The 27771-nt window shown below is 36.4% G+C and overlaps 2 protein-coding genes and 2 long non-coding RNA genes across 4 annotated transcripts; 2 read left to right on the top strand and 2 right to left on the bottom strand.

The window, feature by feature from the left end:
• Positions 1 to 469: 469 nt before the first annotated feature.
• On the bottom strand, positions 470 to 2136 carry LOC126707351 (uncharacterized). The gene is made up of 3 exons (XM_050406956.1): positions 1949 to 2136; positions 1478 to 1875; positions 470 to 1394 (listed from the first exon to the last, which is right to left on the bottom strand). Exons 2-3 carry the CDS (start codon positions 1871 to 1873, stop codon positions 861 to 863), a joined length of 930 nt encoding a protein of 309 aa, XP_050262913.1. The 5' UTR covers positions 1874 to 1875; positions 1949 to 2136; the 3' UTR covers positions 470 to 860.
• Positions 2137 to 13697: 11561 nt separating this feature from the next.
• Positions 13698 to 15867, top strand: LOC126706834 (uncharacterized). The gene is made up of 2 exons (XR_007648719.1): positions 13698 to 14016; positions 15479 to 15867. It is a non-coding gene; the product is annotated as an uncharacterized LOC126706834 (long non-coding RNA).
• A 404-nt stretch (positions 15868 to 16271) lies between these two features.
• On the bottom strand, positions 16272 to 18162 carry LOC126706624 (uncharacterized). The gene is made up of 2 exons (XR_007648668.1): positions 17659 to 18162; positions 16272 to 16686 (listed from the first exon to the last, which is right to left on the bottom strand). It is a non-coding gene; the product is annotated as an uncharacterized LOC126706624 (long non-coding RNA).
• A 4310-nt stretch (positions 18163 to 22472) lies between these two features.
• LOC126704880 (subtilisin-like protease SBT4.15) lies at positions 22473 to 25403 on the top strand. The gene is made up of 6 exons (XM_050403871.1): positions 22473 to 23021; positions 23219 to 23319; positions 23555 to 23773; positions 23883 to 23994; positions 24094 to 24307; positions 24871 to 25403. The coding sequence occupies exons 1-6, from the start codon at positions 22473 to 22475 to the stop codon at positions 25401 to 25403; spliced, it is 1728 nt and encodes a 575-aa protein (XP_050259828.1).
• Positions 25404 to 27771: the final 2368 nt, after the last annotated feature.

The raw sequence follows: 27771 nt of genomic DNA, 5'->3' as shown, positions 1-27771 counted from the left end.
GGTGAAACATGAGTCCACAAAGTGGACGGATCACTAAGGTGATGAGTCATGAGTCCACAAAGTGGACGGATCACTAAGGTAATGAGTCATGAGTCCACAAAGTGGACGGATCACTAAGGTGGTGAAACATAAGTCCAGAAAGTGGACGGATCACTAAGGTGATGAAACATAAGTCCACCAAGTGGACGGATCACTAAGGTGATGAAACATAAGTCCACAAAGTGGACGGATCACTAAGGTGATGAAACATAAGTCCACCAAGTGGACGGATCACTAAGGTGATGAGACATAGGTCCACAAAGTGGACGGATCACTAAGGTGATGTAATTAGTCCACAAAGTGGACAGATCACTAAGATGTTGAAATACATGAAATAAAGTCCTTGAGATGGACGGACTGTCCTACATGAAATAAAGTCCCAAGGTGGACGGATACAATAGATGGACGTTTTCGCAAAGTGGACGGAAACTAGCTACGTTAAAATTTTCTACAAGTCCATTAAATACGCGATATATTTAAAAGTGATGAACAACGCCACAAAGTGGACGGTCCGCATAATAAACCTCTCAAAACAGACGGAAAAGGAAAATCCTCACCGATGTAAATGCTCAATCAACACAAGATAACAAGTCTGCAATGTGGACGGATCATCACAGATTAACAAATATTCTCACAAAAATACTCCCTCAAGAAGGTAGACGGAGCTTTAAACAGAGTACCAAACAATTATAAAAAGCATATGTGAACTTTAAGCCAAAAGCCCCAAAGGCAAATGTTTAATACAATTAAAAAGGACGGATTGTCTTAAAAAATGAATAAAAAAGAAGGACGGATTGTTCACAAAATAAAGTACATAGGCATCAATCTTTCTTTTCTTCAGCAACTGGGACATCCTTCGACGGGGCGGACTCTCCGTCTCCTTGAGCAGCACCGTCGCCAAAAAGGTCCTCCGTATTTTCGGAGGCGACGGGGAGGGCAGAAGTCTGGGCTTGGTCCTCAAGTTTGACCATTGTCAAGTCCAGCTCTGGATAAGCCTTCTTGACTTGACGGAGGGAATCATCGAAGCCTTGGAGGAAGGAGTCCGACAGCTCGCTCAAACAGGACTCCGAGCATCGGTACTCCTCGACAGCTGCCACTTTTGCCTGACGGAGCTCTTCTTTGAGTTGTTTGATCTCAGCCTCTTTATTCTCTATGACCGTCAGCGAAGTGGCCGTCTTCTCCTCCAGCTCCTTCCTCGCCTGCTCAGAAAGCTCCAGCTTCTTCTCCATCTTGGACCTCCATCTCTGAAGTTGTCCGAGCTCTTCCTCCGTCTGCTGCGCCTTCGCGCGCACCCGGTCCAAGGTACTCTCACGGTTGAGACACCGGTCAAGTAGTCCCTTCATCATGACCAAGGACTGCAAATAGAAAAGAGACCGTCACATAATGTAAGTAACAAGAAGAAAGAAAAATAAAAACTTATTTGACAAACATAACCAACCTGAGCGACGGCGAAGAGGCCCGTCTCCCCCATGGCCTCCGTCGAATGGTTTCCCAGGTCTTCATAGTCTTCTACCGTGATGATGGACGACAGCTTCTCCAATGCATACTTGGAGTCATCACGGAGAAGGGAAGGAGGTCTCTCTTGCTTACCGTCTGGGACCGTCATCAATCCCTTACCCTTCCCCTGCTTCGCTGGGGTGACGGCCTTGTTACCCTCAGCCATTAAGCCAACCACAGGTTCAAGAGAGACCTTTGGTTGCCTAAAGGGACGGTCGGATTTTGTCGTCAGTTTCCTTTTAGGGACTGAAGCTGACGCCTTAGGAACCTCCTCGCCGGATTCCCTCTTCTTGACGGCTTGGGACTTGATCAAAGCTCTCCTCTTTGCGTCATCCATCTCTGCAAATAATGACGGATGAAATTAAAACAAAATAAAGCATAGTAAATGACAAAGTAAAGTTGACGGGCTTACGTTTGTGAACTCGCTCGTCGTATCTTATCGCTTCTTGGGTGGGCTCAGGACCGTCGCAGTACCAATGAATGGTCCTCGGGTTCACCAACTTAGCCCAAGTCCTTTCCTCCGGCGTAGTTTTCTTGCAAACCTTTTCAAGGAAGCTAAACTCCTCGAGGCTGACTTGTGGGCGCCGTCTACCTGCAAAGAAAGATGATCAAGATATACATATATAGCTGGACGGATATGAAAAGCAGTACAAAATTTAGACGGATGCATACGTGTCTGATTTATAACTGCCCAAGTTGTGTCGACGGGCATGTACTCCGTCTCCCCTGGATGGTTCATCCATCTGTCACCCTCCAGGAAGAAATACCGACTCTTCCAGTCTCTATTTGAGTCTGGGGTCTCAAAGATCACCTTCAACAAGGGGCTCCGACTGGCAAAACTGTACATCCCCCTTGATCCAGAAATCTCGTCTGGACGGTAACAGTGAAGAAATTCACGGACCGTCAATTTCCTCTCCCCGTTTGACATTGCACCGTAAAGAATCTCCATGGCTATGAAGACCCTCCAGGCGTTAGGGGATATCTGGGTGACGGACAACCCCAGATACTGTAAGAGTTCCCTATGAAGTGTAGAAAGCGGGAATCGAAGTCCAGCCTTCAATGCCTGCTCGTACACTCCGACACCGTCTACCCCTTCATAGTAACACTTCTCCGACACATGTGGTAGACGGATGGAAACATAGTCTGGGATTTGGAAGTTGGTCCTGAAGGTGCTGAAGTGTTTCTCCCTAATGACGGACGTGAACCTATGCACCGTCCACTCTGGCAACATGATGAACTGCCTTAGTCCATCAGCGCCTACAACGGACTCCAGTGCTTGATCCCCGTCGTCATCGGAACCCTCTATTTCGACAATCTCCACATCCTCATTTGTTGAGGATGAAGAAGAGGCAGACGGACTCCTATCTTCGCCGGGGCTCTCTTGGTCTTTATGACCGGACGGGTATACATCCTCGTATTCCGTCCCATCACGAACCACCGACTGGTTACTTGACGCACTAGACATTTCCTACAATTGACAATGAAACCTAAGACCGACGGGTTTGAATGTGTTGACGGGTACGGAAAGCCTAACAACAATGCATGGACGGAAATGTAACTTGACTATAGTAAATTAGAAGCACTTACCAAACTTATCAGAGGATAGGTGACGGTTGGTGTAATCAACAGATGGTCGTCCACGACGGGTTACTCTGACAAGGTTGACGGCTTCGCTCTGACAAATGTTTTCTGAGTGAAAAGTGAAAAATGAAAAAGTGAGGCGCCTTATATATATAGGAGATGCACGAAAGACGAAGCGACGCTTCGATCCTATACAACGACCATTCAGAGAGTGACACGTGGCATGTTTAATAAATGCTGACAACCTGTCAGTACGTACCAACAGACTTGTACCCGTCATGACATCGTCAACTTGATGAATCTTACTATGACGGGTTGATCCATCTGGAACCGTCGTCCTATCTGGGCTGAATCCGTTATAAAATTGACCGTCATACCCATACGTAAGGACCGTCACCCCATTGATCCTTTGACCCAAAAGGTGACGGACCATTGGGGTGAAGGGGGCAACTGAAGATGACAAAATACTGGGCCTGACGGGCTTACCTTAATGGGCCTGACGGACTGGGTCTCTTGGGCCTACGTAAAGATGGTCCCAGCTTTGAAGGCCCATCGAAAGGGCCCATGATCCGAAACGTCCATAGTTCAGAAAAACCCTAAGATCCGGAAATGGGGATCCTTGCTCACCACGCTTAGAAGAATTGGGAGTAGAGTCCCACATTGAAAAGATATGGAAACCAAAAAGGAAAAGTCAACCCTTTATCACTATAAAAGGCCTAATACCCACAGAAATCGAGGTACGCTTTAATTGACCCTCTCTAACGCTCTAAGTAAAACAGAACAATTCTAACTTGACCGTCGGAGAACCTTTGGCCGGCACCACACCGGTGTTCTCTGAAGGACGTCCGTCGGTTGTTCTTGTCGTGCAGGTTCGGTTCGAGTCGCGAGTACGGTGTGACCCATTGGTGACAAATTTTCGACGTCATCAACGTTGAATTGCTGAAATGTTATATATAGATTCATCATTCATATACACCGCCTTGAGGAATAGTATTCCATCACATCGCTACTTCATAGACAAATCATTCAGCTAAACATTAGAATGGAACATACTAGGCTGTAATCTTCTATGCTCTTCAATCACATGTATAAATTAAACCTCTCCTCTAGGCCATAGAAAATGAGAGAGTTTTAATAGGTAACAAGAAAAGAGTAGAAGGGAGAGAAGAAAATGTTACATGAAACTAACAGTAAATTTTCATAGTATTTGTAGTAGTGGGTAGTGAAGCGAGGGAAGGGGCAGGGGGAGATTTGACTAATCACAAATACTACCTGTTGTTTACTGTGAAAGTGTTTTAGGGTTTGATAAGTCAACCCTAACACATAAAATATTATTTATATATAAAGTAAATGATATTATTGTTTTGCCTCTATTACTCATAACACTCCCCCTCAAGCTGGAGAGTATATATCATACAATCCTAGCTTGTTACATAATAAACCCAAACGAGTCTTACATAAAGCTTTAGTAAACATATCAACAATCTGGACTCTTGTAGAAACATATGGAGTAGCAATTACACCATCTTCTAATTTCTCCCGAGTAATATGACAATCTACTTCAATATGCTTGGTTCGCTCATGGAACACAGGATTGGAGGCAATGTAAATTGCTGCTTGATTATCACAATGCATAGTCATAGGCAGCTTGATAACAAATCTTAATTCCTCAAGTAAATGCTTAATCCACATAAGCTCACATGATGTGTGTGCCATGGCTCTATACTCAGCCTCTGCACTAGACCTGGCAACAACAGTTTGTTTCTTACTTCTCCAAGTAATCAGATTTCCTCCCAAAAAAGTGCAATACCCAGTAGTGGATTTTCTATCTGATGGTGATCCAGCCCAATTAGCATCAGTGTAGGCTTCTACCCGTAGGTGACCATTAGCTTTATACAAAAGACCACGGCCTGGATGTGCTTTAAGATACCTTACAGTTCAAATAATTGCCTCCCAATTTGGAAAGCGAGGATCTTTCATAAATTGGCTTAAAACACTAACTGCAAATGATATATCTGGGCGAGTAATTGTGAGATAATTTAGTTTACCAACCAAACGACGATATCTCTCAGGATTAGATAACAGCTCCCCCTGATCTTCATACAATTTGACATTAGGATCCATAGGAGTCTCCACTAGTTTAGACCCTAACAAGCCAGTTTCTTCCAAAATATCCAACACATACTTCCTCTGTGATAAACTGATGCCTTCTTTAGATCGTGCTACCCCAATACCCAAGAAATAATGAAGTTTACCCAAATCCTTAGTTCGAAAGGAGTTTTGAAGGTATCTTTTCAAATCATCAATACCCTGCTTGTCATCTCCAGTTATTATAATATCATCAACATATACTATCAACAAAATCTTTCCTCTATTAGAGGTATGAGAAAACACAGAGTGATCAGAATGGCAACGTCGCAATCCAAACTTTAACACTACTTCACTAAATTTACCAAACCAAGCTCTGGGAGATTGTTTAAGAGCATAGATGGCCTTATGCAACCTACACACTTTTCTAGACTCCCCCTGAGCAACAAACCCAGGTGATTGCTCCATATACACCTCTTCCTTCAAATCCTCATTCAAGAATGCATTTTTAACATCTAACTGAAATAATGGCCAACCCAAATTAGCAGCCAAGGAGATCAAAATCCGAACAAAAGAAGTTTTAGCAACAGGTGAGAATTTCTCGGCATAGTCAATACCGTATGTCTGGATATAACCTTTGGCAACCAATCGAGCCTTCAAATGCTCAATAGAACCATCAGGCAAATACTTCACAGTATACACCCAATGACAACCAACAATAGTTTTCCCTGGAGGACGAGTAACTAAAGACCAAGTAGCATTTTCAGATAGGGCAGACATTTCTACCTCCATAGCAGATTTCCAACCTGAGATGGACATAGCCTCCTGGACAAACTTAGGGACAATAGTAGAATTCAAGGATGTGGTAAAGGCATAAAGAGATGGAGACAAGTGACCATAAGAGACAAACTGAGAGATAGGGTGAGAGGTACAAGAACGCTTACCTTTGTGCAAAGCAATTGGAAGAGAGGCAAGAGTTGGATCACTAGGCGGGGTAGAGGTCTCTGTTGGAGGTTTTTGCCAGTGACAATATACCTGGAGTGATTTCTGAGGAGATTCAATAGGAGACACAGGTGGTAGGAAAGGAAGACAAGGAGGAGAACTATCACTAGGAACCGAAGGAGAGAAATAGGACTGAGATTCATTAAATGTGACATCAGCACTAATGAAATGACGCCGAAGAGTAGGAGAGTAACATCGGTATCCTTTTTTAGTACGAGAATACCCAAGAAAAACACATTTAATGGATCTAGGATCAAGTTTGTTTCTCCCTGGACCTAAGATATGAACATAGCACACACAACCAAAGATCTTAGGAGGTAGATGAAACAAAGGTGCATTAGGAGAGAGCACAGTATAAGGGATCTGACCACCTAGAACAGTGGAAGGCATACGATTAATTAGGTGATAGGCAGTGAGAACAGCATCACTCCAATATGTTTTGGGAACATGCATATGAAACTTTAAGGCACGAGTGACCTCTAACAAATGACGCATTTTGCGTTCAGCAACACCATTTTGTTGTGGAGTATGGGGGCATGAAGATTGGTGAATTTTACCATGATCATCAAAAAATTGAGACAACGATGTATGAAAATATTCACGAGCATTATCAGACCGAAAAATACGAAGCGAAGCAGTAAACTGAGTCTTTATTTCCATATAAAATGATTTGAAAATTGAGTACAATTCAGACCGTTCTTTCATAAGATAAAGATAGGTGACTCTAGAATAATCATTAACAAAAATGACAAAATATCTAAATCCCAACAATGAGGGAGTGTTTATTGGACCCCAAATATCAGAATGAACTAAATGAAAAGGACTACTAACACGACTCTCACGCCTAGGGGCAAAAGGCACCCTATGGTGTTTACCCAACTGACATGCTTCACATTGTAAAGACTCAATTTGACTACACGACAGAACTAATGACTTCAAATTCTTAAGAGATGGATGACCAAGGCGACAATGATACTGAAGAGGCGAGATAGACAAATGAGAAGCCACTAAATGGGAAGAACCACATCGATCCAAGTAATAAAGTCCACCGGCTTCATGCCCTCCACCAATAATCTTCCCCGTCTTGAGATCCTGAAAGATACAATGAGTGGATAAAAAAATGGCAGCACAATTCAAAATTTTAGTAAGCTTACTAATTGACAAAAGGTTAAAAGGAAAATCAGGAATATATAAGACAGAAGAGAGAGAAAGATTAGGACTAAGATTGGCAGTGCCCAAACCAAAAACTGTAGTGGCTGAGCCATTTGCCAATGTAACATTGGGAAGACTACTAGATTGCTCAAGGTTAGAGAGTAAACTTGAGGTACCTGTCATATGATCAGTAGCACCTGAGTCAATGACCCAAAGGTCCTGAGTGGCAAGACAAGCAACAGAAGTACCTTGTTAAGCCAAAGTAGCAGTAGAATCAAACCCAACAAAGTTGGAATGCAGAGACAAGAGGCGATTGTACTCTTCCTCAGGAATAGAGACTACTCTAGATGTCGGTGGAAGTGACTGTGAAGGTGGTTCTTGAACTTGAAAACTAGCTTGGTTAGCCGAGGGTTTACCATACAACTCCTAACAAAAGTCTACTGTATGATTCTCACCATGACAATAAGTGCACTTACGAAGACCATGTCCTTTACCACGACCCCTTTGTTCACTCCCACGACCCCCTTGGTCACGACCTCCATGGCCTCGGCCCCTACGACCTCGACCTCCACGACCACCTCTATTACCCCCCATATAAGTGGTAAAGGCAGATTTATCACCAGAAGGTAATGCATTAGTGTGGGAGGAAGAGAAAGGGTCAATACTCGAATCAGATAATGTGGCCTGTCGAAGTCTACCAAAAACTTCACTCAATGAAGGGAGGTTTGGACTAGCTAAGATTTGTGATTTTACTGGATTCAAACTTTAGGCAATCCAGAGAGGAAGCGAGCAACATGTATAGAATCTCGTTGTTTCTTCATAATTTTAACATCAGAGGAGATAGGCTGATAAATATTGAGTTCTTCACATACACCCTTAAACTTGTTATAATAGTCTTCTAAAGACATATCACCCAAACTCAAGGAGAAATAATTTTGATGAAGATCATAAATCCGTTTCAAATTGTTAACACCAAGTAAAGTTCCTTGGCTTGTTCCCAAACAAGTTTAGCAGTTGGTAAGAAAACCAAACTATAACTGACCTTAGACTCCATGCTATTCCACGAACAACTCCTAATTTATGCATCTTTGACTCTCCAATTAGCAAATTTAGGGTCTGTAGGTATAGGAGGTTCCTTAATCACGTAATCAAACTTCTTTCTACCTAAGACTGCGTGAACAGATATGCAGAGAATGTATTGAAGAAGAGAAGAAAATCAGACCATGGTTGAAACCCTCAACTGAAAAAGCTCTGGCGGCGGCGCTAAGGTGCAGGAGCGGCAGCGCGAGGACCGGTGAGTAAGCTAGGATGGTCGCCGGAGGAGGGCGAGTAAAACTCTGCCTTTCTCGCGATCAGGCGACATCAATTTGGTGTCGCGAGACCGAAGAGAGGGTCACCGACGCTGGACAACTCCTTCAACCACTAAATCGAGATCGTCGGAGTCTCTATTAGGGTTGTCGGAGCTAGCGAGTAGGGATATGGTTGCCGACGACAACAATATTGGAGGGTGGTGGTAGGAGGGTTAACGGCAGCGGCGACTTGGTGGCTCTGATACCATGTTGTTTACTATGAAAGTGTTTTAGGGTTTGATAAGTCAACCCTAACACATAAAATATTATTTATATATAAAGTACATGATATTACTGTTTTGCCCCTATTACTCATAACACTACCATTTTACAAAAACAAAAAACATCACAAATGATTCCCCAACACAACATTACAAAAATTAAATGTACCAAAACCCACTAAAACACCCAAAAATTTCTTAATAAGACCCAAAAGAGTATCAGAAAATTCTCATACCCACATCAAGCACTCAAAACCAATTGAAACACCCATAAATTCCTTTGAAGCGAACCCATTCCCATGCACACACACAACTGTGAGATTAGAGAGAGAGATAATTATTTCTATAGGTAGAGCGAAACATCGAAAGGAGAGACCACCCATGTGGTGGTGGCCAACTTTTTTCATGGCGAAGCAAGGAGGCTCCACCATGTTCACCTCACTAGCCTTATCCCTCCACGTTTTCTCTACTCTCCACAACCTCCATCTCAATTCCGTGCTCTCCGATTTCCTCTTCGCCGATTCCCTTACCACATTGACCACGCTATTTTTGCTTCCACAAGACTTAGTCACCTAGATCTTCGATTCAGGTTTTGATTTTTTTGTACTATGAGTTTTTGTAAATGGAGGTAAGAGAATTGGGTTGTTGCTAGGTAAGAGAATTAGTTCGTTGCTGGGTTGAATTTTCTGGTTTGGTTTTGGTATTTTTGGACTATGAGATTTGATGATTGATAGGGGTTTTTGGTTTGTTTTCCTACAGGTATTTTGAATCTTCTGGGTATGCTGGAGATCAGTTTAATTATGGGTTGTTGGTGGTTGTGAACAGAGAAAGGTGGTAGCTTGGTGGTCAACTTGGTCGGCTAGTTCCAATGGTGGGTCGTAGGTTGGGTTTGTTGTTAAATCTAGTGATGCCTTGTTCATTGTGTTCATCTGCTGGTTTTGAATTTTTGGTTTGTTTATCATGTTCATTTGTAAAGTTGTTGTGTTTGTGTTTGGGTTTGGGTTTGGTTAGATTTGGGCAAGAAAATGCTAGAAAATCTAGGTTTGTGTTCTTTAGTGTTTTTGTTGAAGATGAACTAGTTCTAAATTCTTGTAGTTTTTGGATTTTAATTATGTTTTTACTTTTTTATTTTGTTAAAGTTGATACTTAAAAAAAAAAAAATAGATGATGATGTGGCATTTTTTAATATTATTTTAATGGCCATGTCAACATTTAATGTTCTAATAATGCATTCCGTTTGCCACGTAGAATATTTATGTTAAGTGAATAACAGTAGGAACCAAAATTGAACGCTTTTTTCATTTAGGGATTAAAAATGGTAAAATAAAAAAGTAGGGACCAAAATATAAATAAAAACAAAATGTAAGGATTAAAAGAGCATTTACCCCTAAAATTTTTTGCTAATTACGTTGATTTGGGAATATCCCACATACAAATTCTTCTATGAGTTCTTTGTATTTATCTTTTTGTTATTTGAGTCAAAATGAAATTTGAAATGAATATATATTTTTCTCAAAAAATTAGGGGGGCCGGTCAGTTAAATTTTAGTAAAATTTATCAATTTCTTAACACTATTTCAACGCAATTAATGAAATTTTTATAAGGTTAGGACTTTTATGACTTGAATGATGGAGATTGTTAGAGAAGAACTAGATCTTTTTTTTTCTTTTATTTATATGAATAGAAGAACAAAATCACTTAGACTTACAATGTTTATATATTTATATGATTTTAAAAGTGAAGAGTGAAGATAATGTAGTGTTCAGAATTAAAAAAAAAAGGGGGGGCGGGGGGGAGAATTACAGGTTATCCACTTGTGGTTTACCTCAAATATAACTTACCCACCCGTGATTTTATTTTTAACACTTTACCCACCTATGCTTTACTCCGTTACTATTTCATAACCCACCTTTCTTTCAGACGTTGCTCTAACACATAATTTATCAAAAACAAAAGCCAAAACACATTAAACACTCCTCACTCCCAAAACACACTCCCATCCAACATGCTCACCAAACTAAGATCCTTGATGCTACAATGCAATGTGCTTGAGATAATGGACCAAGAACCATCTGGGTTTTGATCGTGCAAGTAAACCAAGGAAGAACGAGACACAGATTTTGGGTTCATCTGTTACAAATCGTATTTTTGATTTTTGGTACTTGATCCGTTTGTTTTCTCTTGATTGGGTGAGTTCCTGACTTTGTGAGCTTCAAGTTTTGGTTTTCTTTTACTTTCATATACATTGTTCATCTGATTCTAGGTAGATCACTTTAATTTTTGAAACCTAGGGTTTAAATTTTTTTTTTTTCGAAATTGGGTTTTTGCAAGGACAATTTATATGCAAATATATGTTTTTGTTTTGTTTTGTTTTGTTTTTTTTTTTTTTTTTTTTTTTTTTTTTTTTTTGTATTCATCAATTTTGGGCTGTTGGACCATAGGATTAGGCTTTTTTCTTCAATGTGGGGCTCCATGACCCTAGGTCTATAAACTTGTACTTGTATCACTGTGAAGGAACTTGTTTTTCTTTCACATGTCACTTTGTTTCGATTATTGCTTTTCATGAGTAAAAATAGTATTGATTATTACTTTTCTACTCTCCCTTTCCATGGGTTTGTCTCCCAAAAATAGAACAAAAACTTTTAATAATATTGTCTGTTTCTGTGATGTGGTTTGTGTGGACCACAGGACCACATGATACATACCCAATTGGTTACTTGAAATAGTTGGTTTCTACTTCAACTGATTAATTAATGACATTCATCTCTAGGACTTTTCCACATGCAAGCCCATCTCATCTGTTGGTATATTGTAAGGGAAATTGAAGGACAAATTTGATTGCCTAATAAAGCAATAACCTATAATAGTTTATACTTTTCCACATGCAAGCCCATCTCATACTTTATTGTGTTGTGTTGTATTTTATATGCAGATGGTTGACTTGACATTTAGTTTTGAGATTCATCATGGTGGCCAATTTGTGTGGAACCCAGATTTGGTATATTTAGGAGGCAGTATTTCTTTTATCAAGGAGGTTGACCTCGATAAACTTAGTTTATTTGAAATACAAGATATTTGTGGTGATTTGGGGGCAATTAGTACAAGTAGATTTCATTATCTTATTCCTAAGGGTAATTTGGAGAAAGGGTTAAGGGTTGAAAATTGAATGTTCAGTTCTGTTTTCAGCCCATGATGACTTGGGTTTGTAGGAATTAATGCACCAGGGTTCCTGAGCATATAAAAGATATATTTTACAGGCGTCATCAAAGAGACAGAGAGACACACGCATAACAGGAGTTGCTGCGACATTTGTGAACCTAAGGTTGTGTAATAAGCTACTTTTAGTTCATCCAAGCGTGGATTAAAGAACTTTGCAAAGCTACAACAATCAAAAAGGCTACTGTGGAGTTAGTCATGGATAGGGAGATTCATGCAATGGAGAAATCTTCTACAAGATCAAGTCCAATTGGAGATTAAAGCTAAGACAAGTATAGCTAAGTAGGTTCTACTGTATGTAGGTACTTTAGGATAGGCTTGTAGGGTAAGATTTATTGTACTTGTAACCGCTTTTTTCTTCTTTGTGGATTCTTTGGAAGTGGTGACTTGAAATTCACCCGATAAAGTTTTGCCTATTTCCCCATCATGATCAAATCACCTATGTCAAACTTATTTCCACTACACTTAATTTAGTTTGATGATTTGGTTGTGCTTTAATATGATTTGAATGTAATTTGTCTAATTAATTAACTTGGAAAATTAGATTAATTAACTGGAGTCAATTTATAACCCAACAAAGATTCCATAACTTAAAAAAAAAAAAAAAAAAGTGCAAGCTACACCCCTAAATTTTGGGTTCTTTGGAATTTTCATCCTAAAGTTTTATAATTTAAATTTTATCCCCTAAAGTTATTCTTTGTTCACATTAGTAGCACATTCGTCCAATTTTTCCCTTAAGTGTCACATAATCTTGCTTGAAGCGTTTAATTTGTCCAAAAAAATGATAAAACGTAAAAAAGAATGGGTAATTGTCCCACATTACTAAAGAGAGTATGTTGTGTGCAGTATAATTTGTTTCACCCTCCCTTAAAAGTTACCATGACTTTTGAATGGAGTTGTGGTGTGTTTTTGTGTTAGAACATTTCTCCCTCTCCCTTGTGTGTACGTGTATGTGTTTGTTTCTCAAAAAAAAAAAAAATTATGAAATTTTTTTTACGCTACAACAATGGTGTGGCATGATGAAATTGTTAAGGTGTAAATAAAGTTGTTAAAATTCTATTTCAGCCTCCAACGTGAGTTTAGAAGTTAGTTTTAACACTTGTTTTAGTTATATAAATAACAAACTCTTAATTTGTTTAATTTTGAGGAATTGTACATTGTTTAATTAATTCAAAATTTAAAATAAAAAATTTCTATAAACAAAAAAATTTCAACGCAGAAATTTTTTCAGCATTTCTTCTTAAGAAGGACGACAAGCTAAAAAAAGAAACAATGGGAAATTAATTATATTAGAGTTACACCTGAACACCTCTGCTTCCAATTCTAATTTTCCTTTTGAGCAAAAGATAGAAAAAAGAAAACATTGCTTCTCTTTTTCTAATATTGCACAATTAAATCTTGCGAGATGGAGAATCATTTGTTTAGCATATTGCATAAAATCTCCCCATCCTTACATTTAATTAATTAGTCTATGCAAGAATCATAATTTTGGAAAAAAGTCAAAAATTCCATTTTAGCTCAAAAATCTCCACCAGAATAGGAAAACACAAAAGACAAAATCTCTTACTATAAATATATGATCAAGACAGAAAGCAAGAGAGAAAGGAAGAGCGGTACTGCACGGGCTACAATAGCTTTAATATCAGCCATGGATTAAATCTAATGCTCAGAAAATTGACACGTCATACCCACGCTGGCAATCCGCTTGCTTCAATTTCTCCCCTATATCTTCTCTTTTCACTTTAGCAGTTCAGCTTTCCCAAATTTGAATTTCAGGAAAAAAACTCTCTCTTCGGGCTTCAGCTCGTCCCACACCACCACCACCACCACCACCGGTGATGCTTCCCGGTCTAGTCTTCTACTCTTTCAAGGTTTTCTCATAGCACTCTCTCTTCTCATTGCACCCATACCACTGCCGTTGGCGGTGCTTATTACCGGTGTCGCCACCACTGGTGGCTACCGGGTTTCCCTCTCTCCTTCTCAAATTTATTTTCTCTTTTATTTTTCTTTTTGTTTCAGTTTTAATTATTTTGATGACTAGAGCTGTATGATTTTGTTTGGGTTTGAAAAATGGGGGTTTTGGGTATGGCTGAATGTGCTGTGATTCAAAATCTGTTTGATGGTGAGCTTGTGTCTGTCAGATATGTGTTGTGGTTATAGCTTTGGTTTGGATTTTTGGGTTTCAAATGAATGGTGATTTTTGGGTTTCAAATGAACGGTGGTTGGATGGGGGTTTACAGTTTACAGACTTGGGTTGATGTCAAAATGGGTTTTGATATGAGTCTGTTTTGTTGTGTAAATACATGTCTATTTGTGCGTGAGTTATTGAGTGAGTGAAATCTGTGTTCTTGAGTGTGCTTAAATTAGTGTAAACACACGGAGTAGTTGAGTGAAGATCTTAAAATCTGGGTATGTAAAGGGTAAGTTCTACCTTCTTGTTTTTTTTTTCTTCTTCCTTTGCTTTGATCTTTGTTATTGCCTTGCTTCTTTATTGTTGCTGTTGCTGTGTCCTTTGAGTCCTCTGTTATTGTTGCTGAAGGTCTTTGTTGAAATGCTTCATAGAGTTCTAGTTTATCTCTTTGTATTCTGCCTTCCTTTTTCTTTTCTTTTTGGATTTTTATGTTAATGTGATGCTAAAACTGGGATGTTATGTGTATGGAAATTGGATTTTCGAGTTAGTGTGTTATCATTGAGCACTTATCTCAGGCAGACAGTAGACAAATTATTCTCATAAAAGCTATGATTTTGTATTCAAAATAGCACAAAAAAAATAAAAAAATAAAACTATTTATTTGTTAACTGCATTAAGTGGTCTGCTGGCTGCCCTAAGTTGTTTTAGCATTGGATTTGGATCTATTGGATTTGGCATTTAGGAAATGTTGATACCAAATCTATGATTTCCCCCCTTTTTTTCTCTCTTTTCTTGATTTATTTGCCTAAGATCATATATTTCTTACTCCTTTTAGCTTCTTTTACTGAAATAGAGCTATGATTCTTAGCTTGATACTAATTTCTCAGTTTGAAATTTGTCACAATGATCAGTTTTTTCTCATTCCCTATGTTTCTATTGAGGTTTGAATTGTGAAATGCACTGAAGGTGTTTGTGAAAATATTTGTTAGAAACTTTGAAGTGATGTTAAGATATTTTATTTGTATGTTGTGCAGTCTTGAGGGAGATTCGTCATATTGAGAAATGCACCAAAATATATGATTGTAAATCTTTGGGTCCAAGTTGTAGTAATGTGCTTGAAGTTGCAAAAGAAAAAGCAAAAATGTGCTTTTCAATTGTTAACAAAAAGAGAGCTTGATATGGTTTCTTATTCTGGTGTACAGGGACGAAGCGGCCAAGTTTAAGCTACTTTTGCAATTTGTTGATGTGCAACCTTATAACATTGGTAGAAGGGAATGGAGGTTGTTGAATGCCAAATGATGAGAGTTACTTTCTGCGCTGCATAGTTGTCCAAGGTTGTTGGTTTCCAATGGCTGATTTGTTCACTTGTCTAAGATCATTTGTGACCTTGAGAAGTAAATGATTATACATGTAAATCTTTGATTGTAATATTATTCTAGAGAAATCGTTGCTACCTTTGTCTCTATTAACTATTTGCCCCTATAAATATTTGGTTTTGGCCAAGTGATCCCTTAGTCACTGTTTTGTTAAGGGATCTTGGTTTTCTTTATACTTTTTGAAGAAGTAATAAAAGTTGGCAGATTTCTTTGTACATGGTTTATGAGAAATATGATATGAAAGTTTCCAACAATTGTAAAATTAACAAGCAATCATGCAACTTACTTAAATTACTAGCTAGTTTTAACACTAAAAGGAGTTGGTTTTAGCACAAAAGAAATTAGGATTGCAACACAAAAGGTTTTATACCAGCAATTACAACATTTAAATTTGAAAAACAAGGAATCACAACCACTAAAATGAAGGAAAGAAAATAGCTAATAATTGACACACTAGGACTTGAAAACAAGAGACTCAATAAACACAACTGGTTAAATTGACCAACTGAATTAGAAAACGACTCCACCTACATGATATACATCACACTAAACTGACTTCCATAACTCTTAGAAATGGTTCATTAACAAGCAACAATAGAACAACTATGTAACACCAAAATGATAACAAGGGTCTATACAATAGGAGCTCAAATCTTGCGTTTTAAATGGTTCACAAAAGTTAATGAACTAATCAAACATTATTTATTCCACGTGGCTGAATATAAATCAACATTACAAGTAATTGATAAGCATTCTATGAGAATCTACCCAACATTATAAGATAGATAAAGCTTATTGAACCTGATCTAAACTAATATTGAAATACATGGGACTTAAACTTCATCTTCATCACCTTATCAAAGTGGATATGTTTAACTTGATCCCTATTAATATGTCTCTCCAAAAATGTTGCATAATTTGGTCTTGCATGCTTGCCGTGATAAACATGTAACAAATCTGATAGGTAACATATACAAGAGCATCATTCTTTCTTTCTTCTTCAGCAAACCCAACAGAATAGATGTATCACATGCCTGCACTACCAAAAAACAAAATTCATTATTACAAAGAATGAACCAAAATCTGAAAATTCCAAGTAAGCTTTCAAACTTTAGTTGCATCTAAAAGAAAAAAAATCTTTCAATTGCAGAGATGAAAACGAGCAATTCTTCCATGAAAAATAATTAATGGCTGAAACTCAAGGTTTAACATTTTAATTTATACTATGCAAACATCCTAAAACCGTTTCAAGTTGCATTTTTCAAACACCATTTATGCAAAATTATCAAACACATGTAAATAATAATTTTTTTATAAAAAAAGTTATGCTCTCACATAAACCTCATTCATGCTAAAGCTTGATATAGTATATTTCCTTTTTCTCCTTCTAAACCCCCTTGCCTAGAATCTCCACACAGCTAAACAATACCACCACAAATGACATCACAACACCCATCCATGAAAATTGCCAAGCAAATAAGTATTTTCACAAAACAATATTTGAAAACTCAACAATCCAAATTTTAATAAAACAAATGTGCAAAACTAGTAATTATTGCTGCATTTTATCAAACAGATGGAGTGTATAAGAAATGAACACAAGTTGAAAATCAATAGGACATAAATTCCTAAATATCCCGTACAAAAATCGTTCAAGATACATCATTCCATCAAAGACTAACCATAATCATCAAAGAGATCAACATGGATATCAAAGGAATCAAAAGGAAAAAAAAAAAAAAAAAAATCACCAAGAACACGTATGGCAAAAAATTTCAGGGGCCAAAAAAAATCTGGAAATTTCAAGAAATCAATCTGATTCAATGACTAGGTCTATCAATTTGATCTTCCATTTGTAATTTTACACAGATTCAGTGAAAGTATTACCATCAAATTCATGAAATTACATAATTACAAAAAAAAAAAAAAAACTGAGATAATAAAAAAACTTGTATCTGGGTAACAAAAAGTAAAATTTGAAATATCTTGGAAAAAAAACTACTTACAAGTTTAGAGAAGGAAGAAAACAAAGATTCACAAAACCCATGAAACGGTTGAAGGTTCGCTTCGTCAACTAGAAAAAGTGGAGAGTTAGACCAGAGATGATGGTGGGCATGCGGATGTGGTTTGGGTAAGATGCAGAAACTGAGGGTGGTGGTGACAGCAGAGGGAGGAGCACTGGAGAAGTGAGATGCGGATGTTTTTTTTTTTTTTTTTTTTTTTTTTTTTTTTTTTTCGGAGAGATTGTTTTTGAAATAATGAGATGCGGCTGAGATTTGTGCTATTGCACACCGTGCAATACCTAGGATATTGCACGAGATCTCAATCCAAATCTCCCCATCCTTGCCTTTAATTAATTAGTATATGCAAGAATTGTAATTTTGGAAAAAGTCAATGATTCCATTTTAGCTCAAAAATCTCCACCAGAATAGGAAAACACAAAAGGCAAAATCTGTGACTATAAATATAGGACCAAGACAGAAAGCATGAGAGAAAGGAAGAGCGGTACTACATACAAAGGAGGAATCAAAAATGGTTCGAATTTGTATGATCACCCTCTTCCTTCTGGCTACGCAGCTTCATTGGTCATTCAGTTATGGTTCTAGCGATACAGTTAGAAAGGTGAATATAATTTTTTAATTTGTATGAATAGTAATAATGTATATTATTTAATATTATAATTTCCTTCATATAATCAGAAATTTGTTTTGTTTTTCATTACTACATAGGCGTACATCGTGTACATGGGAGAGGCACTGCAGTCAGAAGCCTCTGCTATTGATCTTCATCACAACTTGCTTTCTTCAGTTGTTAAAGAGTAAGTGGGATGACAAAATATCTAAACATTACATGCTTACATCTAGGACTGATATCGGGTTGGGTCAGGTTGGTTTTACTGCCACTCACAACCCGACCTGATAACAATCGAGTTTATCAAGGAGAAACCCGACCCAACCCGAAAGTTACGGGTCTCGGGTCGGGCATTGGGTTGGGTCTATCCTTTTTTTTTTTTTTTTTTTTTCTTCAAATTGTGTGAAGGTGAAACTGTGAAAGGCCTACATAAACATTGAAATAGCCACCACTTTAATGAGTTATTAATGGGGAAAAAATTACTTACCCTATTACTCAAACTTGCCATTTAAAAGTTGTCATAGTTTTATTTTTATTTTTAAACTTCCATGTTTGAAGGATCTCCACTTTTTATGATAATAAATGTTAATTGCTTTTTTTTTTTTTTTTTTTTTTATAAAGTTAATTCATGTTTGTTTAGGCAATATTTTATTGAAATTATTTTACTTATTTAGTTATCAAGAAGCATTTTCAACATGCAAATATCAACAGTGCCATGGAAATCAAAATCCCAAATTTGTCATGTGTTTCTGACTCTTATTTTTCTTTCGTTACATTGATAGGAGTCTCAAAAGTCAAAATCAATTCAAAACACATACCTTTTTTTTTTTCTTTTTTTTTTTTTTTTGATTCGAAACACATACCTTTTTAACAAAGAGAAATTCAACATGCAAATTTAGTAGTTGTTTAGGCAATATTTTTATTGAAATTATTTTACTAATTTAGTGATTTACATTAATGTGAAAAATTAAATTCAATAATTTATTTATTGTCGTATAGGCTTAATGGTCGTGATTTCTTGATTAGGCAACAAACTTTTACAATTTTTTTCCTTGTATATATCTTGACCCGCTCCTCTTTGAATGAGAAAATAAAATTTACCATTTTTGTTTACATCAGCACTAGGCTTAGTTTGGAAATATACTTTCCAATAAGAAACAAGATCCTTGATATAATTAGGACTGAAATAAAATATTTTTTGAACAACAATTTGACTTTCACTATGGAAAATATTATTGTTAGAGTTATTCCTTTTTTGCAAATTCCAATTATTTTATTATCATTTTAACCTTCATTTGGATGGAAAGTATTGTCATTAGAAAATTATGCTACAATAAACTAAATTATGCTAAAAATTATATTTGGAAATATTGCAAGAAAAGACCATTACTATTTAAATAAAATCAATATATAAAAACAACATTTGAAAGTTTCGGGAAAATGTCAAATAGGTTAGTTTGTATTTAAATATAACTTTTACAATTTCTTGATTAGGCAAAAAAATGTCATTTGGTGAAATGAAGGGAACTGACTAACTTTGTATGTATTCTATTCTTATCTAAGAATAGAAGCAAATAGGTTAGTTTGATGCAACATTAGTACATTCCCTCTGCAGTTAATTAAAATGTGGTCATCGTGTGGCAAACACGAAATATTAATAAGTTGTAACGACTTGCTTTACAAATTAATGTCTTATTTTCTCTAGCTTTACAAATTTAGTTAATCTAAAACATAAGCTTAGTCAAATTCAATTTATTTTTATCTCACGCATATACTAATATATATTGAAAGTTGTTAAGAGCTTTGTAATTATGTTAAAAGTTATATTTGGAAATATTGCAAGAAAAGAGCATTACTATTTAAATAAAAACAATATATAAAATCAACACTTGACTTTGAAAATTACGGAAAAGATCTATTAAAAATATTAAATAGTAGAGTTAATCTACGGAAGCTCATGAAAGACTATTGAAAATGCCCTTTAAACAATAAATTAAGAAGATTAAATTCCATTATCCAATTAGGTGCTAAGTCTAACTAACGAGTATGGAATAGTATCATTTTCGTATTTGTTTCTATCATCATAAATACAGTCCTATTTTCTCTAACATAACAAAAAAAAAAAAAAAAAAAAAAACACTACATATCTCTCTCTCTCTTTTGAGGGGAATCTCTCTCTCTTGGGTCTATATCATATTTTTACTAAAAATAGTACAAGATTCTGAACCTTAGTTTCGTGCTTGTCTAATACATTAGTTGTGTGTGTGGTTTTTTTTTTTTTTTTTAAAGATCGGTCGGGTCGGGTTGGACCCAAAACCGACCTGAACCCAAGGCAGACCCGAATATTGGACCCGAACCCGACCCAAGTATCCATTCAACCCGCCCAAGACCCTTCGGGTCGGGTCGGGTCAGGTCAGTCATGTGGGTTGGGTTGGCCGGGTCAATGCTCATTCCTACTTACATCTACTCATGTTTAGTTCAAACAATAGTTTTCCATTTGTTTCTTACATGGAATAGTTTTTTTTTTTAGTGGTAATTTATACTTGGAATAGTTCATGTAGAAATTAGTAAATGAGATATAAAGAAAAGAGAAGGAAGAAGAGAGAAAACATTGGAGTTTACATGATTTGGCTAAATGGCCAACAACTACGAAACGAGCTCAAAAGACTATATTTTCTCATACACCTTTAATGATAGTAAATTACAATAGAATCCATATTTATAATAGAATTACATACAAAAGTAAAAAATAATCTTAATTTGAATTACATATTAAATATTAATTGTCCCAATCCCATGATTTTCTCTAGCAATCAAACTCTTAATTTGTTCACTAATCCCAAAATTTTCTCTAGCAATTAAAGTTGATTTGTTCTTAACTTTCATGGAAAGTAAATTATACATTCCAACTGTTCAACTTCATATATAACAAATTCGGTAGGTATAATTTATACAAGGGTCAAAGATTTGGTGGTGGGGAGGGTTCCATAATGGCTATAGGACTTAGGACTTAGGAGCTTATCAATATGTATAGCATCAGACTTTCCTATGATATAAAATTAGTTCTTAGGGTGTAATCCATATATGATATGACATCACATCTAGCATGCAACAAATTGTAACACTTTTTCCCTCTCCTATGTGTGTATTTGTTTCTCAAAAAAATAAATAAATGTCCCACATTGCTTAAGAGAGAGTGTTGTGTGTTGTATAACTTGCCCCATCCTCTCTTAAAAGTCACCATGGCTTTTGAGTAGAGTTGTGGTGTGCCTTTGTGTTAGAACATCTTTCCCTCTCCCTTGTGTGTGTTTTTGTACTTTGTTTCTCATTAATAAAAAAAAAAAAATTTAAGTTGTAACATTTGGGTGGACAATTAAACGATTGAGTATTGCCGTTTTTCAGTGATCATATTGCCCAACAGTCCAGAATATATAGCTACACAAAGAGTTTTAATGCATTTGCAGCAAACCTATTGCCACAAGAAGTTCAAAGACTACAAGGTGCACATTAAAAACTTCATGTAACACATCATTTCTTTTTCTTGGGTTGATTGTCTTATGTAATTTATATACATATATGCATCCATTACAGAGAACGAAAATGTGGTGTCGGTGTTTCCTAGCAAAATGCAAAAACTTCATACCACAAGATCATGGGATTTCTTAGGAATGCCTCAATCAGTGAAGAGAAATCATCAAATTGAAAGTAATATTATTGTTGCTGTATTAGATACAGGTACTAAGTTAAGATTACTTCTCATAGAGTTTTGACTATTCCATGTAACCTGTCATCGTGGAGGAATTTTAATCACTTTTCTAATCTTTCCATTCTCCTCCCCTTATTTTTTAGGAATTTATATCGATGCTCCAAGTTTTGGCGACAAAGGATTTGGACCTCCTCCATCAAAATGGAAGGGTACATGCCAAGTCAGAGGCAACTTCACTCACTGTAACAAGTAAACAATCTCAATCTCTCTCCTAGATTGTGACCTACCACAAAACAATGTGTCTAATAACACAATATTTGATTAATTAAATTTTTTTTTTACAATTGTTAATATGGCGATGCACAATAAAAACAATGTTGAATGAATCTAAATTAAAGTAATTTTATTCCTATCACAAAATATCATATCAACCATTCTGAAAAAAATGTTGTCTTTTTAAATATTACTTTTGTACATGCATGGATGTCTCATTTAATTTCCAAGCCATTTACCATTTTATGCAGCAAGGTAATAGGTGCAAGGTTCTACAACCACGGTTCCACCACTCCCCACCCAAATCCATCCCCAATAGATGAGGAAGGCCACGGCAGTCACACTTCGTCCACCATAGCAGGTGCCTCGATAGCAGGGGCAAGCTTATACGGTTTAGCCAAAGGCACAGCTCGAGGTGGGGTTCCATCAGCACGCATTGCAATGTACAAGGTGTGTTGGGCCGATGGTTGCAGTGATATAGACCTTCTGGCTGGACTAGATGATGCCATTGATGATGGAGTTGACTTGATATCAATATCCATCGGAGGGGATTCGACAAGCTATTTTAACAGTCCCATTGCGATCGGTGCCTTTCATGCAATGAAGAGGGGGATTTTGACAACATGTTCAGCTGGGAATAACGGCCCATATTTGTATTCTGTGCAAAACACAGCTCCTTGGATATTGACTGTTGGCGCTTCTGGCATGGATAGGCAGTTTAGGACTCTGGTTAAAGTTGGAAATGGCATAAAAACTGCTGTAAGCTCCCCTTTTTTTTTCTTTTTTTTTTTTGGTTGAGAAGATTGGTGTAAGTTACTTCTTTCTAATATTTGATGAGTCTTTGATTTCTATAATATTTAATAATGAGTCTAATATTTCTTCATTGATTTGTGTGTGGGTTTTCTAAATATATATATGATTTTAACATATACATTTATTGGTGCATTGTATAACAGGGATTTTCCATCAACACGTTTTCACCAAATAAACGGATGTACCCTCTAACCACTGCGGTAAAAGCAGCCAATAGAAGTTTAGAACAAGATCACTCTCCTTGGTAATTATAAGGAATTTTAACTGATGCTTACCCTTGACATGATAGTCCCTTTACAAATATAAGTTCTTGTGGTATAAAGGGAAGAAGGGCAAGGATTAGAGTTCAAATCTCTAGGAATGAGTTTCACACATATACACTTAGATTATGTTAGAGTATGATTATTATTTCAAATTTAATTGAAGATCACCCTTGTCTGCTAATATTAGTAGCACTAACCAATTAAAGAATTGGGCAGGTTATGTGATGATGGGAGTTTGGACGTAAATAAGGTCAAGGGAAAGATTGTGCTATGCAAAGAAGGACTAATTCAAGATTACGTTAAGCAAATAGGTGGGTTGGGGGCTCTTGTATCTCTCCAACAGCAGACAGATACAGGGTTTACATTTACCATCCCTGCTGCCTTCATTGATGCTAATGTTGGTGACAAAATTGAAATATATGTCAACTCAACCAGGTAAGTATAGGGAACCATTTTTTTTATTTTTTATTCTACCTATATTTATTTTCTAATTGATATTTTAACTTTCTTTACGATTTTTTTTTTTCATTGGTAAAACTTTTAGAGCCCCTCAAGCTGTCATATACAAGTCTATAGCAGTCCACAATGCCGCTACACCCTTTGTGGCTTCCTTTTCATCTCGAGGCCCGAACACGATCTCTTCCACCATAATTAAGGTAACCCTTGCAATGATTACCATTATAGGCATAAATTTGTGTATTTTTTTTTTAGCATATATACTAGAATGAGGGTTTTAAATTATGTATGATTTGCAGCCGGATATTGTGGCACCTGGAATAGATATTCTCGCTGCTTACTCTAAACTTTCATCAGTGACTGGGGATCTTGAAGACAACCGATTTGATGTGTATAATATAATTTCTGGAACATCAATGGCTTGCCCTCATGTGGCAGCTGCCGCTGCCTATGTCAAATCATTCCACCCTAATTGGTCTCCTGCTGCAATCAAATCGGCCTTAATGACAACTGGTTAGTCCCCTTAAATTCTCCCATTTAATGTGTTAAAGATTAGTGCCACTTTACAAGAACCACCACTTGAATGGTGTCAATTAGAGGTTATTAGTGTTTAATTGAAATTCTCTAATGCAATCACATTGCTTATTGTTTACCAGCAATGTTGTTAATACTTAACATGCCAGTTGGTTTAGAGTAAATATTACACATGTTAATATATATTTGTTGTGATGGCTTAATTCAAATCTTAATTGTGATATGGATTTTCTCTGTGATTAATGGAGATGCTACAAATTTTATTGCACTACCCTTACAAACTAGTGTGACACTATTCACAAAAAAAAAAAATTAAATATTTATTTATTAGTTATTGAAGTTGCACCAATCAAATTTATAGTCACCTTAGTGTGTTAAGCTCAAGTAGTAAAATTTGTAATAATCTTAACGTACATATGTATTCCTTCTATGTAAACACATAGATCAAGATATCATCCCATACTTCCCTAAAATAAGTTTTATATGAAAATTAGCTAGGCTTTCTGAGTGTTTTATAATTTTGCTTCTTAATTGATGATCAGCATCTGAATTGAAAATCAAAGATGTCCAAGCTGAGTTAGCCTACGGGGCCGGCCAAATTGACCCAGTTAGAGCACTGCATCCCGGTTTGATCTATGACGTGTCAAAGTCCGACTACATCCACTTCCTATGTAATGAGGGTTACTCCGGGACAGCACTAAAAGTGTTCACTGAAGAGAAAACAAATTGCTCAAGTATCCCTGACATTGGAGGACATGATGCCCTAAATTACCCATCCATGTATTTGCAACTTAATAGCGCTAACTCTAGTATATCAGCCATCTTTCATAGGACAGTTACAAATGTTGGCTTGGAAAAAGGTATATACAAGGCAATTGTCAAGGCACCAGCAACTCTCAAGGTCACTGTTGTTCCGAAAGAACTAGCTTTTAGTCACTTGTACGAGAAAAAATCTTTCATGGTTGTGATAAAGGGGCCACCATTGAACAATATTTCCAGTTTATCAGCATCACTGGAATGGAATGACGGTAAACACAGAGTTAAGAGCCCTATACACATTTTTTTGGACATATAGGTCAAATTGTTTTTAGGCCTATATAATGTCTAATAGTGTAGAGCTTGGCAAGCTTTTTGTATAAATCGTATATGGGTTCAAGCTTGGAACAAGTGGGGAACGCTTGTTATTTAACCCAGTTTTTTATGTGAAGTTTAGCTGATTTCAAATTTGCGCACTACAATTTAGAGTTATTGATACTCTAAAATCTAAATGCATATTTTGCCACTATTTAATGTTTTTTTTTTTTCTAAGTATAAGAAAGAAACAAAGTATTTATAATTTACCATTTTGTTGTAATATAATTCAGCAAAAATGGGTTAGGAGATTTGGACTTTATAAAAACTAGTTGAAAAAACACATTAATAAAATGGCCTGACATATGTCATTTATGATAACTCTAACCTCATTTGAAATTTTGTGAAGAAAGAGTGCTCCAGTGATATATAGCTCATTAGATATCTAGATTGAGCACTAAAGAACAAGAGATTTAATTAAAAATTGTCTCTTACAAACAACTCCACGGCTAATCATCCCGCTAGAGCAATTTAGATTGCCATACTCCAAATTCTCCAAAGAATTGCCTTACGTGAACTGACCAATAAATCCTTGGTAAAGAGGCTTGAGGATGAGAATTCTTTGTCGCCACCCAAAACAGGCATCTTCACCTTACACACATAGTGATGCAGTAACGAATGCATCAGCAGCAGCTAAGTGTCCAGCAGCATCAATGTAAAGCTCCAATGTGTAATCGAATAGGCTTAATGATGTAATTAAATTAATATCAGTTTGTGCAAGAATTAAGAATAAGTTACAGCCATGTGGCATTTTGTTCTTGTTAAAATATTTTTATAAAAATAGTAATATTTTTTATTTATTACCTTTCATTCAACTATCTGTTATGAGTTGCTTACCTAGTAAACGTTATTGGCTAACGTTTTTCCCTTTATTCAGGTTGCATTTTGATAGCTTATTTTTTGCCAACTTATTTTACTATTCAGCTTATTTTTGCTATTATTCATGGGCCTCATTGTACTTTTTAGTACTATTCATGGGCCCCACTGTACTATTTTAGCTTAATTTTACCTTTATTTACAGTATTTTTAACAAAAAGTTTTCAGTGTCAACAAAATAAGCAAATCCCAAACAATCCCTCAATCTTAATACATTGTTTTTAATTCTGACCTTAATTGGCTGAAGTTATTGTCATTAGTGCTCAAACGCTTTTTAACATTATGGCTATCCAAACCTTTAGTATTTGTCAAACGTTTTGAACACAATAAAACGTTAGGAAGATTAATTGTATTTAAACATGGGATTAAATGACAAGGTTTCACCTTAGACAGATATATATTCCCTTGGTTATTTCCGGTTTAGCTATTTCATTTTTTTATCGGCCAACTTTATTTGAGAGCTTGCCAAATATATATTTACACACACATATATACATATATATATATATATATATATATATATATAATGGTCTAAACTTTTATATATTGCAACCATGCTTTCTACACAATATTTTTCGGGGTATGAAGGTTGCTCATTCTAAGTGTCCAACAGCATCAGTGAAGGCCATGAACTTGCCTTCCTGATCACTATCAAAATCATGATTAGATCCTTCACCGTCACTTAAAGTGACAGCCATGGCCTTTCCTTTAGACCTCAAGTATGTAGGACATTCAAATTTTATATGTCCATAACGTTGACAATCAAAACATTGTTGACCAAAAGAACTGCTAGAAGTTTGACCAACCTTTTCTTTTCCAAAATTAGGTTTTTCGAATGAATCATTCTTAGGTTGCTCATTCTTCTTCACATTCTTATAGTCAGCAAAGATTTTGTTTCTTGCATTTGTATTGTTATTTTCAAAAAGTTTCTGAATTGTTTAGTAAGGTAAGCAATTTCAATAGAAGAGATTTCATTGTGAAACACACTATCATCAACATCATCTATTGATTTCAAGGCCAAAGATTTAATCTTTTGGTCTTAGGAAGGTGAGACTCATAAATTTGAAGGGATCCTACAAGTTTATCAACAGGAATGATATCTACATCCTTACTTTCAGTGATGGCTGTCACTTTGGGTGTAAAGTCTTTTGTTAAGGATCTTAAGATTATTCTATCTTAGGTTTCACATAAACTTCACGCAGATTAAATGCAAAGTTAACAATGTCATTGAGTTTAGCATAAAATTCATCAAATGATTCATCCTCAGACATTTTGATACTCTCAAATTTAGAAGTCAACTGTTGCAATTTATTGGTTTTGACAGCTTTAGTTCCTTCAAGTATAGTTTGTAAGATATTCCATGCAGTGTGTGCTACTTCTACATTAGATATCTTTTTAATTTCTTCTAGTGAAACAACATTAAATATAGCATTCAT

Source organism: Quercus robur, chromosome 11, assembly GCF_932294415.1.
Source record: "Quercus robur chromosome 11, dhQueRobu3.1, whole genome shotgun sequence".
Classification (NCBI taxonomy): domain Eukaryota; kingdom Viridiplantae; phylum Streptophyta; class Magnoliopsida; order Fagales; family Fagaceae; genus Quercus; species Quercus robur.
This window is presented reverse-complemented; position numbering and strand designations above follow the sequence as displayed.

Bases quoted from the DNA above. Each gene is read 5' to 3' on its own strand.
- LOC126707351 (XM_050406956.1), bottom strand. From the start codon at position 1,873: ATGGATGACGCAAAGAGGAGAGCTTTGATCAAGTCCCAAGCCGTCAAG. The intron at 1,395-1,477 runs GTTGGTTATGTT...TTCTATTTGCAG, and splicing joins GCCTCTTCGCCGTCGCTCAG to TCCTTGGTCATGATGAAGGG.
- LOC126704880 (XM_050403871.1), top strand. From the start codon at position 22,473: ATGTCTCATTTAATTTCCAAGCCATTTACCATTTTATGCAGCAAGGTA. The intron at 23,022-23,218 runs GTAAGCTCCCCT...ATTGTATAACAG, and splicing joins GAAATGGCATAAAAACTGCT to GGATTTTCCATCAACACGTT. The intron at 23,320-23,554 runs GTAATTATAAGG...AGAATTGGGCAG, and splicing joins GAACAAGATCACTCTCCTTG to GTTATGTGATGATGGGAGTT.